The sequence below is a fragment of the Pongo abelii genome, chromosome 10 (assembly GCF_028885655.2).
Source record: "Pongo abelii isolate AG06213 chromosome 10, NHGRI_mPonAbe1-v2.0_pri, whole genome shotgun sequence".
NCBI lineage: Eukaryota > Metazoa > Chordata > Mammalia > Primates > Hominidae > Pongo > Pongo abelii.
Window position 1 is genome coordinate 100,623,354 of NC_071995.2, and position 20,528 is coordinate 100,643,881.

At 35.7% G+C, this 20,528-nt stretch overlaps 1 protein-coding gene across 3 annotated transcripts in view; it reads right to left on the minus strand.

Annotated features, from left to right (window-relative positions):
- Positions 1-255: 255 nt before the first annotated feature.
- WASHC3 (WASH complex subunit 3) overlaps positions 256-20,528 on the minus strand; it is a 50,673-nt gene continuing 30,400 nt past the window's right edge. For 2 of the 3 annotated variants that reach the window (XM_009248159.3, XM_002823651.5), the window contains exons 6-7: positions 13,107-13,171; positions 256-507 (exon numbers count right to left, since the gene is read on the minus strand). In XM_009248159.3, coding sequence (XP_009246434.3) covers positions 423-507; positions 13,107-13,171 — 150 coding nt within the window. In that variant the 3' untranslated portion in view covers positions 256-422. Of the gene's footprint in view, positions 508-6,615; positions 6,711-13,106; positions 13,172-20,528 lie in introns of all 3 variants that reach the window. The other variant, XR_008512097.1, reaches the window with a different exon arrangement.

Below are 20,528 nucleotides of genomic sequence, written 5' to 3' on the forward strand. Positions count from 1 at the left end.
CTACTTTTTGTATTTTTAGTAGAGATGGGGTTTCACCATGTTGGCCAGGTTGGTCTTGAACTCCTGACCTCAGGTGATCCACTCGCCTCGGCCTCCCAAAGTGCTGGGATTACAGGCGTGAGCCACTGTGCCTGACTGTAATTGCTCATTGTATCTCTACAATATTCTATCTTAGTATTTGTAGCACTAATTGTACTTTATTTAGGTTATCCTATTTTTCATTTTGAGGCCCTTTATTTTAGCAACAAGACATACTGGCAGGTTAAAACTGATTTATTATTATTTTTTTTAACATAGAAGAAGCTTGGTAGTGGACATGCGGCCATTTGATGTTTTTATGACTAAGAGAGTTCAGGCTCAATCTCTTACAGAACGTAAATGTACCCCTATGCATGCATATGTAATTCTTATCAAAATTAAGCTTAGTCACTAAAAGAAGATTCGCTATCTGAACTTTCTTCTACAGTTTTTTCACTTTCGCCATCAGGCACTGGAGCATCTGGCCTCCTAAAAGAAAAGAAAAAAATTTTTAAAGGTCTTTTCCAATTGAAAAGAGCACTTACAAACTCTTAAATTTGTTTCATCTTAGAATATTGCTGCTAATAAATCTGCCAAGTCTGTGTCCTCAGTCTCCTGCTCTACACCACAGCGTGCTTCTCTCGGGCTTCTTCGGCACCATGGGGATTCAATGCTATGTCTGTAGAGGCCGCGACAGTATTTTCTCTTGCCAGTCCTTACATAGTGTGCTACTTCAGCACTTTCTGCTTCTCATTACCATGGAGACCCAATCATAGACAGAGAGGTGATCTGTAGAGGCTGGCATGACCAGTGCTAAATCCCTGAAGCTTCCAAGTGTACATGAGGTACAAAGAAAGAAAAGCTAGAAATGAAAAGAAAAGGAAATGCTTCATGTTCAGGAAAGCTGCAGGGAGAAACTTAGAAATGGAAGAGAGTTCAAAAATGGCTATTAAAAAAATAGGTAATGTGGAAATTTTGTAGCGAAGGAGAGTGCCTGGTCAAAGAAGGTTCTTAATGTTTGTTAAACGTTTTCACTTACATGTTTTATCTTTACAGAATGAAAATATAAAGTATGAGTTGGCAAAAATACTGTTTCAAAGATCCCCTAGGCATTATAAGGAGACATGAGAATGGTTAGATTCCAACTTTGCATGGATGTGCTCTAATAAACCAAAATGAAATTTTAATGATGTTATTAAAACAGTCAACTAGTTAAGCCTCAATAGTTTTGTGCCAGTAAGTCATTTAATCAGTGTAGTGGCACTATCACTTAGCCTCTATTCACTCTTACCAAGAAAGTAAATTAAGCAAGAAAAGTATTTTTTGGGGGGAAACCAGAGGAAAAGGAGTAACAATATAACTGCTATATCTTTTTTTTTTTTTTTTTTTCTGAGATGGAGTCTCGCTCTGTCACCAGGCTGAAGTGCAGTGGCGTGATCTCGGCTCACTGCAACCTCTGTCTCCCAGGTTCAAGCCATCCTCTTACCTCAGCCTTCTGAGTAGAGGTGTGTGCCACCATGCCCAGCTAATTTTTGTATTTTCAGTAGAGACAGGGTTTCACCATGTTGGCCAGGATGGTCTTGATCTCCTGACCCTGTGATCCACCTGCTCTGGCCTCCCAAAGTGCTGGGATTATAGATGCGAGCCCCGTGCCTGGCCTATAACTGCTGTATCTTAATAATTACAAACTAAAAGACTGATTTCTCCCTCAGGCTTGACTCTTATTAAACATTTAGGACACTTAAAAATAAAACTCATATTCACCACAAACAGAAATTACTATTACTAAAATAAGAAAATGCAGAGTCTAACAGTTACTTTAGGTATTAAAATTATGGCTTATATTTTTAAATATATTTGGCATACTACAAAAGAGAAAATAATGCTGGCATTGCTCCCTAGTTGTCAAATATAAACCCATTTGCTCTGCTGAACAATTTTAGATTATATCTACAAGGAAGCATTATGCAGTCAATACAGTGAAACTTTAAAGCTGGGTACAGCAGTTCCAGGATTTGACTGATGCTCCATCTGCCTAACATACTAACATGGGACCATCATCTTCCTCCCTTTTCATTAGAAGCAACAACTCTAGAATTAGTGGGTATGAATACTAGGCACATTTTACCCAGTAAATTTCTCTTTGCTATATATTTGATTTCTTACTGTCTACACTTTGTTAAGCAGGAAAACATTACCAGTGGGGATTATTTTAATACCACATCAAAATTGTATTAGTATCTATGACAACTCAAACAAATACAACAATGTACATAACTTCCTAAAATAAATGCTACTTTGGAAAAGGGTAGGCCAGGGATGTTGGTTCATGCCTGTAATCCCAGCACTTTGGGAGGCCGAAGAGGGCGGATTGCTTGAGCCCAGCAATTCAAGACCAGCCTGGGCAACAGGGAAAAACCCCATCCTTTGCAAAAAAAATAGAGAAATTAGCCAGTAGTGGCCTATTGTGCCAGCTACTTTGGAGGCTGAGGTGTATCACTTGAGCCTGGGGGCAGAGGCTGCAGTAAGCTATGACCATGCCTGGGCACTCCAATCTGGGCAACAGAGTGAAACCCTGTCTCAAAAAAAAAAAAAAAAAAAAAAAAAAAAAAAAGGAAAAGGGTAAAAGCAGCTTAGGACTAGAAGAAACTGAAACTATAAAATTCATTAATTTATGTGTATAACCATTTATTGATACATGTGATGCTATATTACATAGTAACTAAGAATATAGGCTCTGGGTACAGACTGTGCTAAAATCCCATCCTTGTTTCTTACTTGTTGGCCAACTTTGGGGAAGCTATTTAACTATTTTGTGTCTGACTGATTGGATTTTGTGATGATTAAATTAATTAATAAATGTAAAGTGTGTTCGATAATATCTGGCACATAGTATCAGATAAATATTATCTGCTGTTATTATGATGATTTATTTTCATCATCATGCATCTACTATTTGCTAGAAAATGTGTTAGGTACTGGAGATACAGAGATGAATAACAAGTAGTTCCTTCCCTGAAGCAGCTAAAATTTTTGTGCGGGAGACAGAAATGCAAACAAATTGTTACAGAATGTGATACAGCCATGTGCCATATAATGATGTTTCAGTCAATGATGAACTGCATATGACAGTGGTCCCATTAGATTATAATGGAGCTGAGAAACCTCTATTGCCTAGTATTTACTATACTGTACTTTCTGTTATTTTATTTGACCAGGAGTGTCACTCTGTTGCCCAGTCTGGAGAGCAGTGGTGTGATCTCGGCTCACTGAAACCTCTGCCTTCTGGGTTCAAGAGATTCTCCTGCCTCAGTCTCCTGAGTAGCTGAGACTACAGGCACGCGCCACCACACCTGGCTAATTTTTTTACTTTTGGTAGAGAGCAGGTTTCACCATGTTGGCCAGGCTGGTCTTGAACTCCTGACCTCAAGTGATCCATCTGCCTCAGCCTCCCAAAGTGCTGGGATTACAGGCGTGAGCCACAGCGCCCAGCCTCTGTTGTTATTTCATTTTATTTTATATTTTTTTAGACAGAGTCTTGCTCTGTCACCCAGGCTAGGGTGCAGTGGTGCAATCTTGGCTCACTGCAATCTCCGCCTCCAGGGTTCAAGCCATCCTCCTGCCTCAGCCTCCTGAGTAGCTGGGATTACAGGCATGCACCACCATGCCCAGCTAATTTTTGTATTTTTAGTAGTGATGGGGTTTCTCCATGTTGGCCAGGCTGGTCTCGAACTCCTGACCTCAGGTGATGCACCTGCCTCAGCCTCCTAAAGTGTTGGGATTACAGGTGTGAGCCACTGTGCCTGGCCTCTGTTGTTATTTTAGAGGGTACTCCTTCTACTTACTTTTTGAAAAAAAAGTTAACGTTAAACAGCCTCAGGGAGGTCCTTCAGGAGATATTCCAGAAGAAGGCATTGTTACAATAGAAAATAGCAGATTCATGCCTGTTATTGCCCCTGAAGACCTTTTAGTCAGACAGGATATGGAGAACAGTCATACTGATGATCCTGACATGTGTAGGCCTTGTATGTGTTTTAGTTTTTGGCAAAAAAAGTTTAAGAAGTCAAAATAAAAAGTTTATAGAATAAAAAAAGAAAATATTTTTGTATAGCTGTACAATGTATGACTTGTCTTTTAAGCTAAGTAGTATTACAAATAGTTAAAAAGGTAAAAAGTTGATAAAGGTATAGTAAGCTAAGGTTAATTTATTATTGAAAAAAATTTTCAAAATAAATTTAGTGTAGTCTAAGTGTACAGTGTTTATGAAATTTACAGTGGTGTATAATAACATCCTAGGCCTTCATATTCACTCCCTATTCACTCACTGGGTGACCAGAGCAACTCCAGTCCTGAAAGCTCCATTCATGGTAACTGCCCTATGCAGGTACCATTTTTTACTTTTTATACAGCATTTTTACTGTACCTTTTCTATGTTTAGATATGCTTACATACACAAATACTTGTCATTGTGTTACAATTACAGTATTTGGTACAGTAATAAGCTGTACAGGTTTATAGCCTAAGTGTGTAGTACGCTATACCATTTAGGCTTGTGTAAGTACACTCTATGACATTTGCACAATTACAAAATCACCTACAATGCATTTCTTGTAACATATCCCTGTCCTTAAGCGATGCACGGCTATATATATACAAATAAGGCTGAACTGTTTGTGTGAAAAGAAAAAATAGTCTGCTGAAGTTGGTCAGAGAAGACTCCAAAGAGTTGGAAACACTTGCAAAGAGTTTTGTGATTCGAGTAAGACTTTGCCAGAAACAGAGAAGGTGGAAATAAAAGAGAATGACAGCATTCTGGGTAAAGAATAAAATGGGATGGTGTAGCAGGCTGCATTCAGAAACTGTAAGTCATTTGGTAGTTAGAGTGTAAGGTACACTGGGGTACAACAGTAGATGAGATTAGAACATCTAGTAGGAGCAATAGGTGGAAACTCTCTTTAACCTTCCAAGGAACTGCCAAACTTTTCCATAGCAGCTGTACCATTTTACATTTGTACCTGCAATGTATGAGGGTTCCAATTTCTCCACACCATCAGCAACATTTGTTATTGTCTGTCTTCATTTTTTTCTTTTTTTAATTTTTATTGTAAAATACAGATAACGTAAAATTTAACATTGCAACCATTTTTAAATATACGGTAGTGTTTAGTACATTCACACTGTTGTACAACCATCATCAGCATCCATCTCCTGAACTCTCTTCATCTTGGAAAACTGAATCTCTGTACTCATTTAATAATATTCCCTTCTCCCTCCAGCTGCTGACAACCACTATTCTTTCTGTCTCTATGAATTTGACTACTCTAGATGCCTCATACAAGTGGAATCATAAAATATTTGTCCTTCTGTGATAGGCTTATTTCATTTAGTATAATGTCCTAAAAGTCCATCTATGTTGTAGCATGTGTCAGAATTTCCTTCCTTTTTAAGGCTGAATAATATTCCACTGTATGTATATACCATAATTGTTCCTATTCATCCACTGATGGATACTTCCATTGCTTCCATCTTTTGGCTATTGTGAAAAATGCTGCTATGAACATGCATATACAAATATCTCTCTGAGACTCTGCTTTCAATTCTTTTGGGTACATGCCCAAAAGTAGAAGTGCTGAATAATTATATTTTTAATTTCTTAAGGGATCACAATACTCTTTTCTGTAGCAGCTGCATAATTTTATATTCCCACCAACAACGCACAGGGACTCCAATTTCTTCATATCCTTACCAATACTTATTGTCTTTGTTTGTTTATTTATTGGAGACAAGGTCTCATTCTGTTGCCCAGGCTGGAGTGCAGTGGCACGGTCAGAGCTCTCTATAGCCTCAGCCTCCTGGGCTCAAGTGATCCTCCTGCCTTAGCCTCCCAAGTACTTGGGACTGCAGATACACACCATCACGCCTGGCTAATTTTTTGTAAAGATGAGGTCTCACTTTGTTGCCCAATCTGGTTTAGAACTCCTGGCTTCAAGTGATTCTCCACCCTTGGCCTCCCGAAGTGTTGAGATTACAGGCACGAGCCACTGCACCTGGCTCCTCATTCATTTTATTATTTATTTATTTAGAGATGAAGTCTTGCTTATTTATTTCTTTATTTATTTAGAGAGGCTGGAGTGCAGTGGCACCATCTTGGCTCACTCCAACCTCCACCTCCCAGGTTCAAGCAATTCTCACTGCCTTAGCCTCAGCACTGCCTTAGCCTCCTGAGTAGCTGGTATTACAGGCGAGTGCCACCACACCCAGCTAATTTTTGTATTTTTTAGTAGAGACAGGGTTTTGCCATGTTGGCCAGGCTGGTCTCGAATTCCTGATCTCTCAGGTGATCCGCTCACCTCAGCCTCCCAAAGTGCTGGGATTACAGGCATGAGCCACTGTGCCTGGCCCCCTCATTCATGTTAAAATAAATTTTATGCTACTTGAAATTGGAATTGCCAGGAGAACAAAAGAAAAAGTACATACTAGTTCTCTTTGGGTACAAAAAAGAAAAGCAAGCCACAAGAATCAAATGAGGTAATTTATAGGAAAGCATTTTATAAGTTGTAAAGCCTTATAAATATTACTAGTAATAATAAAACTCACAGCAATACCATCATTTCCAGGCTGGATATTCATATTTTCAAGGGGAACAGAAATTTGGCTCTGCATATTATGATCATAAATGTTCTTACTTCACCCTACAAGTTGTTTTTCATGGAAAGAAATTTTAAGACATATTTGAAAAAGTTGCTACCTTAAACTACTAAAGTTTAGCTTCTCCCAATTCAAAGAAAACACACTTTACTACCAAAATTTGGAAATTAGGACTTTATAATAGTCTTTTGTTATTTTAAATATATAAGTGAATTTCCGAAAAAGATTATATCAACAAAATACAGAAAAATATATATCATAAATATCATGTATATTTTTTAAAAATTTCAATCTTTGGTGGTTACAATAAAAACACTAGCTTGGTGGCTACATTTTAATAAGCATATTTATATTTGTGACACCAAAATTATCAGTAAAATTCTTAACAAAAGCAAATTTTTAAAAAGTTTAAGTTTAAGCTAATTACTAAGTCTAAACTATCTTAAAAATATATATATTTTCAAAGAAGTTACTAGGTTGACCTCAACTAAAAATGAGCCAAAATATAGAAAGGCGCAGCAGGACGAAGTATATAAAAATCTGCCCTTTTTAGCATACCAGATGCTGTGCACATTCTAATTTTGACACCCATTCTTCTCCCATGGATGTGAATCAATGAAGGTTGTCAACTAGAATCCTTGCTGTCCTCATCTTTTCCCTATCCACTTCCTTGTTTCAGTCACACAATCTAGGCCTGGCCAATCACAGGAATCTATTCCCTTGGAGAGAGAGAGAGATGGATTCGAGGAAAGGCACACAATTCAAGCAGGGCTAGTCAGAATGTTTCCTTAGAAATGAACTATGGGTTATGGAGAAGAGGGAACTCTCTCTCTGTTCAACTGGAAAAACTAGCAATATTAAAACCTTGCTGGGGAGCTATGTTCCCAGGCTTCAGAGAGGAAACCCATCAGCACTAGGAGAGGCACGGTTTATTACACCAAGGAACTAACGGCAGAATGAGGTGGGGAAAGGAGAATGCCAGTCAGCCAGCCCTGATGACACTGAGTCCCTAGATCCTATCCTTACCTAGATTTTTCAGCTATGAGAGTCCATAACTTCCCTTCTTATATAAGCTAGTTTGAGTTGGTTTCTGCCATCCTAAATATGAAGAGAGTCCTAAAATACCATTATTGTTGGTTTAATTTGTTTTCGTTAAAGGAAGATTTATATTTGTGTTTAAAACTAGCTACTTTAAGGACACAAAAACCAAACATTCTTTGGGAAAACATGTATGATAAAGGGTTTAAAAACATTTTTCATTTTCTAGACACTTAAAGACACTGAATTTAAAGCAGATTAAGTACCAAAAACATTGTCAGTAAAAATATTGCTGAGTAGGAGATGATGAAGTAGTTATTATTCAAATCACTAATGGAAACTACACACACATAAAGTTATAATGTCACATGGTACTGTTGTCAATTAATGGTCTGTCAGAGCTATGCGATGGCAATAGGTGGTCTTAAGAAAAGAGAGTCAGGCGTGGTGGCTCACACCTGTAATCCCAGCACTTTGGCAGGCCAAGGTGGGTGGATCACCTGAGGTCAGGAGTTTGAGACCAGTCTGGCCAACATGGTGAAACCCTGTCTCTACTAAAAATACAAAAATTAGCCAGGCATGATGGCATGTGCCTGTAATCCCAGCTACTTGGGAGGCTGAGGCAGGAGAATCGCTTGAACCCAGGAGGCAGAGGTTGCAGTGAGGTGAGATTGCACCACTGAACTCCAGCCTGGACGACAAGAGCAAAATTCCATCTCAAACAAAACAAAACCAAAAAACAGACAAACAAAAAACCAAAACACTAAGATTCTTGAACTGAGATTGTATTGACTTAATAAGAACCTCTGGGTAATTAAAAATGTAACAATTTTGATTTTGAATTATAGCAGCTAGTGAGATCAATTTGGTCTTTTCTCTTTTGCATTCTCATCAAGACAGGTATATCCTGTTCTTTGTCTTAGTAGGTAGACTCCTGAAACCAGGAAAACAATTTAATGCCTAATATCATGAAGAAAAAGAAAAGCAGCTGTTCTAGGTAGGATGGACTTTTGCTATTGATCTTGGGATCCTTTATTTCCCAGCAGCAACTCTGTCACTTGCTTGCTAGCCACTCACAGATAATATATCTATTATCTCACAGGTAATATATCTATTATCTCTCTCATTCTTATGATCAAGTTCTCTAAAAGCAGACCAGTTACAATTTTTTGATATGGTTTTTATTTGTCCTATACTTTCTAGCTAGTGTCTGCCAGCTAATGAATGAGGACTGGTAATTACATTAAATGGAGAACCTAGCTCAGCAAAAACTAACAAAATGGAAACAGGAAAAACCCTATTTTTGGATGTCCAGTTGTGCAACTGAGGTCTAATCTATCCTCAACCGGCCAAAACTCAATCTTTAATCCACTATGTTGTTGTACAGCAGGAGGTAAAGATCCTCCTGGCAGATAAGGAATGATCTTAAAGGGCAGGAAAATCTGCTGGGCATGCCATGTAAAAAAAAGTTTTGCTTTCCAGTATCCTTTTGTTTAACAATAATAAATCCCCTCTTGTCTCAGTGATAAGTAGGTAAGATGGCTACTTTTATTTCTGGCAACTATAAGAGTGGTCATTCCACCGTCTGGGAGGATGGTATAAATGTCTTTTGGATAGATATATCCAGGAGAAATGCCAACTGAGCTGGTTCTGTTCAAAGTCTGCACAGTAACTTGAACTCAATTATATGCTTTCTTTAGCCAAATCAATAAGCTGCACACTGCACCCTCCCACTAAGGTTAGGAGTATGTTCAATTGAATTTCAATTTCAGAAATCTGTTCTTTATAGGAAAGTTAACAATATAGGTTCTCAGTTTGAGAAAACAATATAATTTAAAAAGACAACTACTCTGTATATGTTAAATATGTCTTTGTTGAGAACATAATGGTATATAGGCAACTACAGGATTATAAACAAGTTATGATCCAAAAGCCTGATAAATCCATTGCCTAGAATTTGCTACATATTCCTCCATTAAAACATTCATAAATCACAACTAATATTTATTAAACATTTACTGCTTATCCAGAGCTGTGCTGAGTGCTTACAACATTGTCTATCTTAGTCTGAACAACTCTGTAAGGGAGTGAACTCTTCTATTTCCCATTTTACTGATGAGAAAACTGATGTACAGAGAGGTTAGGTAATCAAACCAGGGTTATACAACTAGAAAGTGGCAAGTAATACAAGTAAGTAGACCATCTGAATACAAGTAAGTAGACCATCTCGAAAGTCGGCCTTATCCTGAGCCTTAACCATCATGAATTTCATGGCTTGCTGATGGGCAAGTCCAGAAGCTAGTCTGTTTATCCTAGAATTGTAAAAGTAGCAATTACTAGGTAACAATAGTAACGTTAGTTCAGGGACATAAATGTAAGAGTACAGACCAGGATGGGGTGAAACTTTTTTCTTTTTTTCTAAGCAAGAAAATCTAGGCAATGATTGAAAGAATATTTAAGACACGATTTACCCAGTCTATATTTCTGAATGTATTAACCTTTGGCCAAAGACCAATTAAAATTTTCCATTTTCCCCTTAACTCTTTTGAGTATTTTGGTGACAAATACTCTTTCACAAATACTTTTTATCTCGGTGGTATTGAAATTAATTTTTAGAAGCTAAACAGGACTAATTCTTGGTTATATATATATATAAATATATAATATATAATTTACATATAACTTATATGTGTATTTATATATAAAAATATATAAAATATAAAAATATATATATAAATGATTGTTATTTTCAAAAACTTGAATTTTTAAAAACAAACAATCACTTAGAAGAATCAAATCCAATATTTATTTAGTAATTATCAGGCATTTTCTACAGTTCTATAGAATTCCTAAAATTCTGTAATAGTCATTTTCCTAGGAAAACTGCCAGGATCTCTTCTCCCTTATCATGTAAATATTTTTGATTTAAAATTATGTACTCTTAGCTTCCAATTTTATACACATAAGCCAATCAACTATCAATATATTTTCTGATCAGTATTTATTTCTATATTAACCTTAGTTTTGCCCTTTGCTCAGTGCAGATAGAGGTAGGCCATTTCTTCCAACAGTTATATGAGTTTGTCTTACTACCTAAAGCTAATAAAAAATAAAGTGTATGTTTATACTTTAAAAGAAAAAAGAACACAGAACAATCTTTACTGAAAGTTCTTGGCTGAGGCTTAAAATGTACCTAAGATTCTAAATAAAAGTGTACTCTTCCCTTGGATGGCACATTTTCTTCTCTTTCATCATCTCATACTTTTCTCCTGAAGTGAGGCTCCGTAACTTTTATGTAAACATGATTCCAAAAGCATCATAATTCCGCTGTTAACACAGTAGTTGATTGCACTTATCATATCTAGCTAAATGCAGTTGAAACTGGGTTGCTAGTAGTGGTGATAGGTTATAGTGAGTCACCCCCACTCCAACCAGTGCCCCTGATGACCAATGGCATGTGCCTATGAGGTAATGGGTCAGAATTCAGGCTCCAGGCTGTGGTTGAGGAGCAGCTTTTCTGTAAGACAATGTTAATTATTACTGGAATTCTACCCTTAAACTTGGCACTACCTCACAACTGAATGTTTCTCAACATTCATAGACAACGAAATACCCTCAAACTGGCCAAGTGAGACACAAGGAAATGTTGAAGGGCCTGGGATCTGCCCCCGTGGTAGTTACCTATGGACTCTATCAGGTGGTGATACCTGATGGAGTCTTAAAGAATAGTAGGTTAGCCAGGCCAGTAAGATGGGGGAAGGGAGTTCCACAGAGAGAAAGGAAAACATTTAAAGACACCAAAAGGGAATAGGAAAATGTTACATTCAGGGAACTGCAAGTAGTTTGCTATGGCTACATGAAATAGGCATATGTGAAAGAATCACAGAGAGGAAGCTAGTGAGAGAATCTGAATCTTGATGATAAAAGCATTTCTATGCAATATTAAGATATTAGACTACATGTTGAAGGCAGTGGAGGGTCACAGGAAGATGTGAAGCAAGAATGAAGTATGAAGAGGTCCACTCAGGCTTTAGTGGATGGCTTGAAAGAGAACAGGAAAACCAATCAGTAGCTACTATAGTAATTCAGATTACAAATGATGAGGGCGTGAACTAAACGGCAATGGATATGGAGGCATATGGTGAGATGTGAGAGATATTAAAAATGAGAACATCATAGTGATTGACACTGTAGTGGGTAAGGAAGACGACAGAATCAAGGATGATTATCAAGTTGCTAGTGCAGGTAGCTGGTTGAAGTAAAGGATTATGAAGTAGGTTAAGGCTGGACAGGGGATGAAATGAAGCCAGTAGCAGGTAAAAGGCTTGGATATCCAGCATATGCTGATGCTTATAGGGTGCTAGTTTTCCATTTATTATATTTTCTCTAGAAAAAGATAATCATTTTAAAGGTAATTTTAGCTGTCTGTTATTATAGGAGGTCTAACTGTTATTATAGGAGGTTATAATAGAAGCAAAAGGAGGTCACAGTTAATGTTAAATATATTTACAACCTATATATTGCAATAAATACCAAAGTGGATTGAACCTATATGTCTGATTCACATTAAAATACATATCACAATCCATCTGGCTTTTAAAGTGTGTGTCAGGAACAGTTTCCAGAACAAATGCCAAATATCTCGGAGGTGCTTCAGTTCAAGCTGCCAAGCTATGCCATTGTACTTGAACTGTTTGCTACTTGGATGTATGCCAAATGTAGATATATGTTTGAAATTTGTTCTTGTAGACTTTAAAAGAATTCATAAATTTCATATTTTGGCAGATAAAATATGAGAAAAAGACTACTTCATAATGTTATACCTCCAAAGTGTACACCTTTTCTTGGAGGACTGAGAGCCAAGAAAAATTCCAAAGTATACTGCTAGTACAGTAATGAATGCTTAGAGTGCATAGGTAAATACATTTTATTTATTTCTATTTATTTCTCAATCTGGCTTAACCTAGATTATAGCAGACTAAATTTCCTACAAACTAAGATCTTAATTGAAATCTACCTCCGGTACATAATAATCACCCCCCCACCAAAAAAGCACAAACCAACAAATAAACAAAAAAACAACCAAGCCAAGAAAGAGGTAGCACAAAAATGAAAAAAAAAAAAAAAGTAAAAAAACAATTGTCATTAAATTCCAGCTCCTTTGGATATCTAGAATAATTACTAATCTATTGAAACTGTTCCTAAAATGTGTAAAGGCTGGTTTTAGTAGAATATGATATTTTTCTGTTTAGTAACATAACAGACACACTATTTACAAAGATGATATCCTCAACCATAAAACACTATAGGAATAAAAATATAGAGAATTTGAAATATTTTTATTATAACTGAAAAATTAAATGTCCTGGCAATAATATCATTATATTAGAAGAATTACTTACTCAAGAAGATCTGGGTCTAGTCCTTCTGATATCATTTTGTTTCTTATTGCCATCACTGGTACACCCTAAGCAAAGGATATAAGATAATTTCATCATTAAAAATGCCTCCTTTATATGTCTACACATACCATCTAAAACAAGACCTTTAGATGCCTCATTATTTAAAAGTTCTTATTCTACTTTAAAATTAGCATGTGCCTAGCACTTGAATAATCTAGTAAAGTACCCATTTTACATTGACCTAACAGAATTAGTCTCATCCAATACCACATAAGCCCAAATTACATCATTTGAGCTTATTCATTACTAATTCTGCTGTATAGAGAGCGGAGATCATATTCTCACTCTTTTCATATTACCAAAAGAAAGAAAACATTACTCAAGTGACTAAAATACCAGCTGAAGCCATACAATGAATAGTTAACAATATGAATAGGTATCTTTTCAAAGATTTCAGAGAGTTCTATTCTTAAGTATAGCTATATTAATGTTCTTTTAATAAGCAGAGTCCAATTCCATTTGAACACTTTAGACACAAAAATCAAATCTAATTCAAGAACCTCCCTGGGACTATATTACACATCTTCCCAACACTGTAAAACACTAACTAATGACAATTTTAGAAGTGTATACATTGCAAAAATAGTAAAAACACGTGAATCTCACAGTTCAGGTTAAGAATATGAAAACACTAAGAAATGAATATGACAGAAATAAAGACACATTTACTTGAAAAGGAAAGAGACTTGATGTATAACTAAACATTTATTCCAAGTTCACTTGGTAAAGCTCTAAGGGGAGAAGATGTAATCAAATCTCTGTCAACTCCCCTCTCTTCACACCATCCCCAAGGATAAGAAACACTAAACTGATGTGTTCAATTTGAGGGCCTTGATTCTATCTCCTTAAAGGAGGCAGGGTCATGGCATGGGACCCTCCCTCTCACCCCATGTGGCATAAGAAGGAAAGTACACCCAGATACACTCAGGAAAAAGCCCAATCACCTCTCTATTGCTGTTGCACACACTTCCTTTATCATTAGCCAGTTGTGATGTTCATTTTTTTTACTTTTATTTTTAATTGACAAATAATAATTGCACATGTTTATGTGTATAATGTGCTGTTTTGAAACATGTACACATTGAGGAATAATCAAATTAGGCTATTTAGCACATCTGTCACCTCAAATATTTATTATTTGTGGTAAGAACTTTTAAAATCCTCTCCCATAGCTATTTTGAAATATACATCTTGAAGATGGGATAGGAGTTTGTCTAAAATGAAAAGTACAAATACTTAGAAATATACACAAATCTTTATATAACCTATCATATGTACACTTGTCTCAAACTTTTAAGTATATGTTTGTCCAGATATACTCCTCCCCCTCCAAAATGCTGATTTTATATTTCCCAGTAAAATCTGAGTTTAAGTCCAGGCATGCATATGTACAAACGTGACAGCTAAATTTATTACAAATTTAATATGAAAAGTCTTCAAAGTTAAGGACACTATATATAACAGAGTATCCTGCATCTCACAGATCTTGCCAAATTAAGTTAAATCATTAAATTTAATCCTCATATTTTTAAATCAGAAAATTTTATGTCAAAAAATTTAATTTTTATTTACTTCAAAAAAACTGTCCAGAAAAGATAGCTATAGAAAGAGTCATAATCACTTATTTTGGCTATGGAGAAGAAAATACCCACAATCTCCTTTCACAGACTGCTAGGTTAAATAAGATTAAGAAAGCAAAGGCTTTCTTTTGAGTTTACAGGTTACTTAGAAGACGCTCATGAGAGGTAGCAAAGGCAAGGTGGTCATTTGCAGGCCCATTTATATACTTATCTTGGTAACTGTTGTGTTTTATCTTATAAATTAGTAAAATTTAGCTTATTAAGACTCAGGTAAAAATGAACACTTAAATGCATTCTAAATAATACATGAATCAATATAAATAGCACCATCTTTGAATTTTCTTCAAAACCATACCTCTGAAAGCAATATTGTTCCATGAGGCAATTTTAAAGATATTCTGAGAAGTGCATTATAATAGGTTTGGAAGTCAAAGAAGGTAGAAGATAAGTTTAATGACCAAAAAGAGAAAAACAAAAAGAAAAAAGCCCACTTGCTAGGGGCATCTGATGTGAACAGACTCAAGTTTGGAATAAAGAAAGCAAGAAATTAAAACTAACACCACTTTTGAAATATATATCTAAAACTAAGACTTGAATGAAATATATTTAAAAACAAAACATACTTAATAACAATTTTAATAGTAGAGGAGAAAGCTGATTACTTGAATGACACAGCTGGGAATTTAACTTGATAATTAAATCTCATTCAATTATTTAGGATAACAGGGGGTAAGTTAGGAGTTTGAAACATTCCACAAAAAAATATGAGTGCCAGGAAAAAAGAGAAGAAGAGCAGAGTTAATGTCATAGTTCTTTAAAAAGACCTCTTGGCTTCTACTAACTATGGTTTGATGGTATAAAGTCTTTCTACAAACTCAAGCATGTGATTTATTTATTATACTTTAGCATAATCCACAGAACATCATTGGAAAGGTTACACAAATAAGTTACAAAGCCAAGAAAAGAGAAGGAAGGAGAATGAGGTCGAAAAAAAAATTTCCTAAAATATAGCAAAGAAAGTGTATATTGGGTGGAGGTGAGGGGAAGCAATGCTTGGGAAGGAAGGAATGGGGAACAAGGAAGTTGGTAGAATTAGATAAGCCGTCTATTTGAACATCAGCTTCATGGAATTGATTATAGTATAAGAATAATAGAAACCTAAACCCGTAAGCTCCAAATTTGAACCTTAGTTTCTGGGGCCTGCTTACAGCAGAACAGCACAGATACACATACAATTTGGTATTTTTAGTCATTTCTGTATATGCATATGGGGAAAGAAAAATATATACAATTGCTAATATCTTAACTGATTCTGAGACTTACTATCACTACGTTAATACAAACTCATAAAGCTTGATAAAAAAGAATAATTTGGCCTGTGTTCCAAAGAATGCATTCCAAAGGGATTTGCTGTTGTTTCCAGTGATGTTGCTTAGAAAATTCGTTGTTTTGCTATATTCTTCCTTAGAAGTCAAGTAACAGAGTCTGGTCTGTTAAACACCAAAAAGAAGTGTCCAATTTCTGATCGCCAACAGACAAAGCTACTGGTGGTCTAAGAAGGACAAGAAAGACCTCAAAACTGAAGTCTACTGAACTGTGGGATTTTTTTTGGCAAGTGAAAATGACAGTGTGTCCAACATAAGTAATGAAGAAGAGAGAAGGCAGCCATAAGTCTGATGTTCCAAAAAATCACGTCTGTATTTGCGTCACTGGAGAAAGTGTGTAAAGAAGCCACACTAATGAAATTATGATGGCAGCACTAATAGTTAAATACTAGTTTCTTATATCACAAAAAACTGTTTGGAGGTTTATAGGCCTGCCAATATTTACATTTATTTCTTATTGTGTTAAAGAAAGTCAAACTACAAAATCCTTTTATAAACCATGTTGAAATTTTCCTAAAGTTTTAGATTAGAAGGGGGAAAAAAACTTCGTTCTCAATTTAAGAGAGATAAATGACTTTCCTTGTTTAAAAATAAGTAAAAATGCTCCATATATTTTAGAGTTTTTCCTCTTAAAGAGTGTGAATTGTAACAATTCAGTTTTGAAAGATGAAAAACATGAAGTTTTCTTCCCTACCTAAGGCAACAATAAAAAATAGATCTACTGAATACGTTGGTGGAAAAACTTTTTCTTTGCAGAGAGCGGGAACTATTAGAATTTGAAAAAATGCTACGGGTTGTTAAAAGGCAGCTTAGTCCCCCAGTCAGGCTCCTTTTACTTAAAATTTAACTTAATAAAATGGACTCAGTCATATCTTTGCCTTCTGAATTTCAACAGTCCTATTTAAAAAATATTTTACTGAGGCCGGGCGCAGTGGCTCATGCCCGTAATCCCAGCACTTTGGGAGGCTGAAGTGGGCGGATCACCTGAGGTTGGGAGTTCGAGACCAGCCTGACTAACATGGAGAAACCGTGTCTCTACTAAAAGTACAAAATTAGCCAGGCGTGGTGGCGCATGCCCGTAATCCCAGCTACTCGGGAGGCTGAGGCAGGAGAATCACTTGAACCCGGGAGGTGGAGGTTGCGGTGAGCCAAGATTGCACCATTGCACTCCAGCCTGGGCAACAAAAGTGAAACTCCATCTCAAAAAAAAAAAAATTACTGTATTTTATGAAATAAATAAATTAGTAGGATGTACATTTAGGATGAAATTTTCAGATTAAATATTATATATAATGGATTATTGTTCACTGAACAAATCATAACACAAAAGAAAACAAATGCTCAATGACCTTTTCTCCTCGAAGCTTTCAGTGAAGAAATATCAATTAATTTAAATAAATTTTTTAATCACTGTAAAATGAATATGGCTATCTAAAAAAAATGGAAACTTTATTTCTAACGACCTATACAGATCTAGAAAATACTTGGTAAACAACTAGTTCCTGGAAACAAATTATTCAAAAATGAACATTTTCACAGCAATTAAATGTCACTAAGGATGGCTATAATAAAAATGTGATATTAGTATTAAAATATTCTCAGCTATATGATTATGACAACAGTGGTATCAGTGAAGAATAAATAGATGAGAATTGAGGGAGGCATATATAGTATTACCAAGTAGGTACTGACATGACAACCATATAACTATTTAGTATCTGCCCACTACATGGCCAGTACTTCCTTCAATCTTCTAGCTTTATCACGCACCAGAAAAAGCAAGAAATTTAAAACCTGAACTTAGCAGTATCATTGTTTACTGCCCTGTAACACACATTTATAACAAGAAAGTTTAAAAATATGCAAAAGGACAAATACATAATAGAAAGGCAGGTTTAATGTCATTTCAACATTAAATCTGTACACAGTATGACTGATTCTAAGCTCCCTAACTTTCAAGGCAACATGGAGGGTTCCAAAAGGCAGCTAAAATGATGGAAAAATCATAATCTGTAAAACTGGCATAATCATTCTTCACACATGATTTCTTTACAGGCCAGTTCACTGACTTTAGCAGAGAGTAATTTTTGAAATTTCTTGTCAAAACTATGACAAAAGTTATCTTTCTCTAGGTCCTCTGTATACTGAGGCCATGGCAAAGCATAGGTAATATGGCAGGGGCTTCCAGTTGGTGGCTGTCACAGTTTTCTGCTTAAGGGAAAACTCTATCCAAACCTTCTTGCATTTGATATAAGCTAGAAAGTAGAAGGAGGAGGACAAATGTCAGAGGTCATTTGAATTTCATTTATCCCAACTCAAAGTTACTACTCATATAGTCTACTATTTTGCTAAGCTTTGCTTCTTTCTTTTAGTTGTAGTCAGACCTGCCTAACTTATTTAGTTCATGGGAAGAATACAGTATTTTTACTTAAAATTTTCAAAGTTGGCTAAATTATACAATTAATTAAACAGATAAATGTTCATTTGTATCTTTTCTTTATATTCCTAAGTGTGGCAAATCAGTCATTGGTCATGAAGCTTTTATTTTTCAATAAACAGAACGAGGCTAAAACAACACAAAAGTTATTCCCCCATCCCACAAACCTTCATGTACTCAATAAATATTGATCTTGATATTGATTAGTAAACCTTAGGTATTATAAAAGAAATGAAATATATATTAATATTATTATACTTATAGTTAAAAAACAATGAAAAAAGAAATCACATCGTTATTAAGCTAAATCTGTAACAGTGTTTTTCACAGCTATGATTATATATGAAGCTGTAGCTCCTCCTTTTTGACTATACTTTGACTATACTGTTGATCACTGATGAAGAACCTACCTGGAGTTCTCTAAACCATGGAAAGCCACATTGGGGTCATATCCAAAAAATGTTTTAAAGACTTCAATTACTCTTACAATAACTGTACCTTGTTTGTCAGCTAAAGAACACGCTACTTCATGCTTGACTGGTTTCACAAGGTCCAAGGTGCATAACTTCTTGATGAACATCTTTAATAATCATTTAGAAGCTCCTCATCCTTAGGTAATGGAAGTCACATTTCCTCAGGCCAACATCCACCGCTGGCAATGGATGCATCAGAACCACCAGAACCAAAGAGATTATTCAATTCACATTTTAAGCCAGCCAAAGAAAACAGAGCTTTAAAAAAATCTAAGTGTCTAAGAGACTGTTTTGGCAAATATGGTTTCAAAAAATACAAGTCATTAGCTTCTTAATGTGGAAGTCGGACTTGCCCAATGCACAATTTATTACTGGCAAAGGATTCACCATGATCTGCCAGTAAAAAGGGGAGAATTGTTGGAAAAGTGATCTATGTACACAATTCCAGTTAAGTTATAAAAGCAATATGTAATTTAGTAAAGGCTTGTGCTGCACTATTATGACAACAAACATTAAATCAAAATCAATTATCTGCCACATTTGGAACACAACAGTATTACTCACTGAAAAATCTTGTATAAAACTTGCTTAAAAAGGAAAACAAAGTCAGAAAATGCCAGCAGGTGTTCCAGGAACATTCATTAGTAATGAGATCCAAATTTGGGGATCAATTAATAGATCATAAATCTAAAAGGAACTTCAGATCTCATTTTATGTATGAGGGAACTGAAGTCTTGAGCGGTGACATGACTTGATATGATGGCAAAGCTAAGAAACTATACCATGTTGTATTCCAGAAGTACTGGGAAAAGATCTGGGTGTATTCCTAGGCAATGAAATTTTCTCCCAGAGAAAGAACAACTTTTCTTTCATTGTTTTAATCTAATCATTGTTTTATCTCTCAGAGGGTAGTAATCCAGGAGTGACAGAAAAAGGCATGGAGACCAAAAAACAAGGTATTACTTATTACTCTGTCAACTGGTACTTGTGATTAGTGAAGGACTGTGTTGGTTTTTGTTCAAAGGAGTTTATATTGATTAAATAGTTTTCATTATCTAGACTATAAATAGATTTACAGGTATGTGGCAAGTGAAGCAAGGCACATATAAAAGCAAGGCATTCCAGGAGATAGTTAGTACCCAGGAAGAGGGAGTTTTCACGGCAGTTTAGAGAGGAAGCCAAAGGGGTCTGTAGTTCATCCTGATACCCAGGAAGTCTTAAAATCAGGAAAAATCTGTTTTTGTAATCCGCAAGACTTTCATTCATATCTGAAGTGAATGATCACCTCAGAAGTCTGCAAATTAAAGCTTTCTATGCTACAGAAGAAGCTGAAAGGGCTTGAAAAACACAATTCTGTCATATTACAGAAGACAAAAATCGTTCTAAACAATAATTCAAATAGGAGAAATGGTTAAAAGATTGTTGAGGAGCTATGTATCAAGATGATACTGAGTGAAAGTATATTACACTTTGGAAAAAGAAACTCA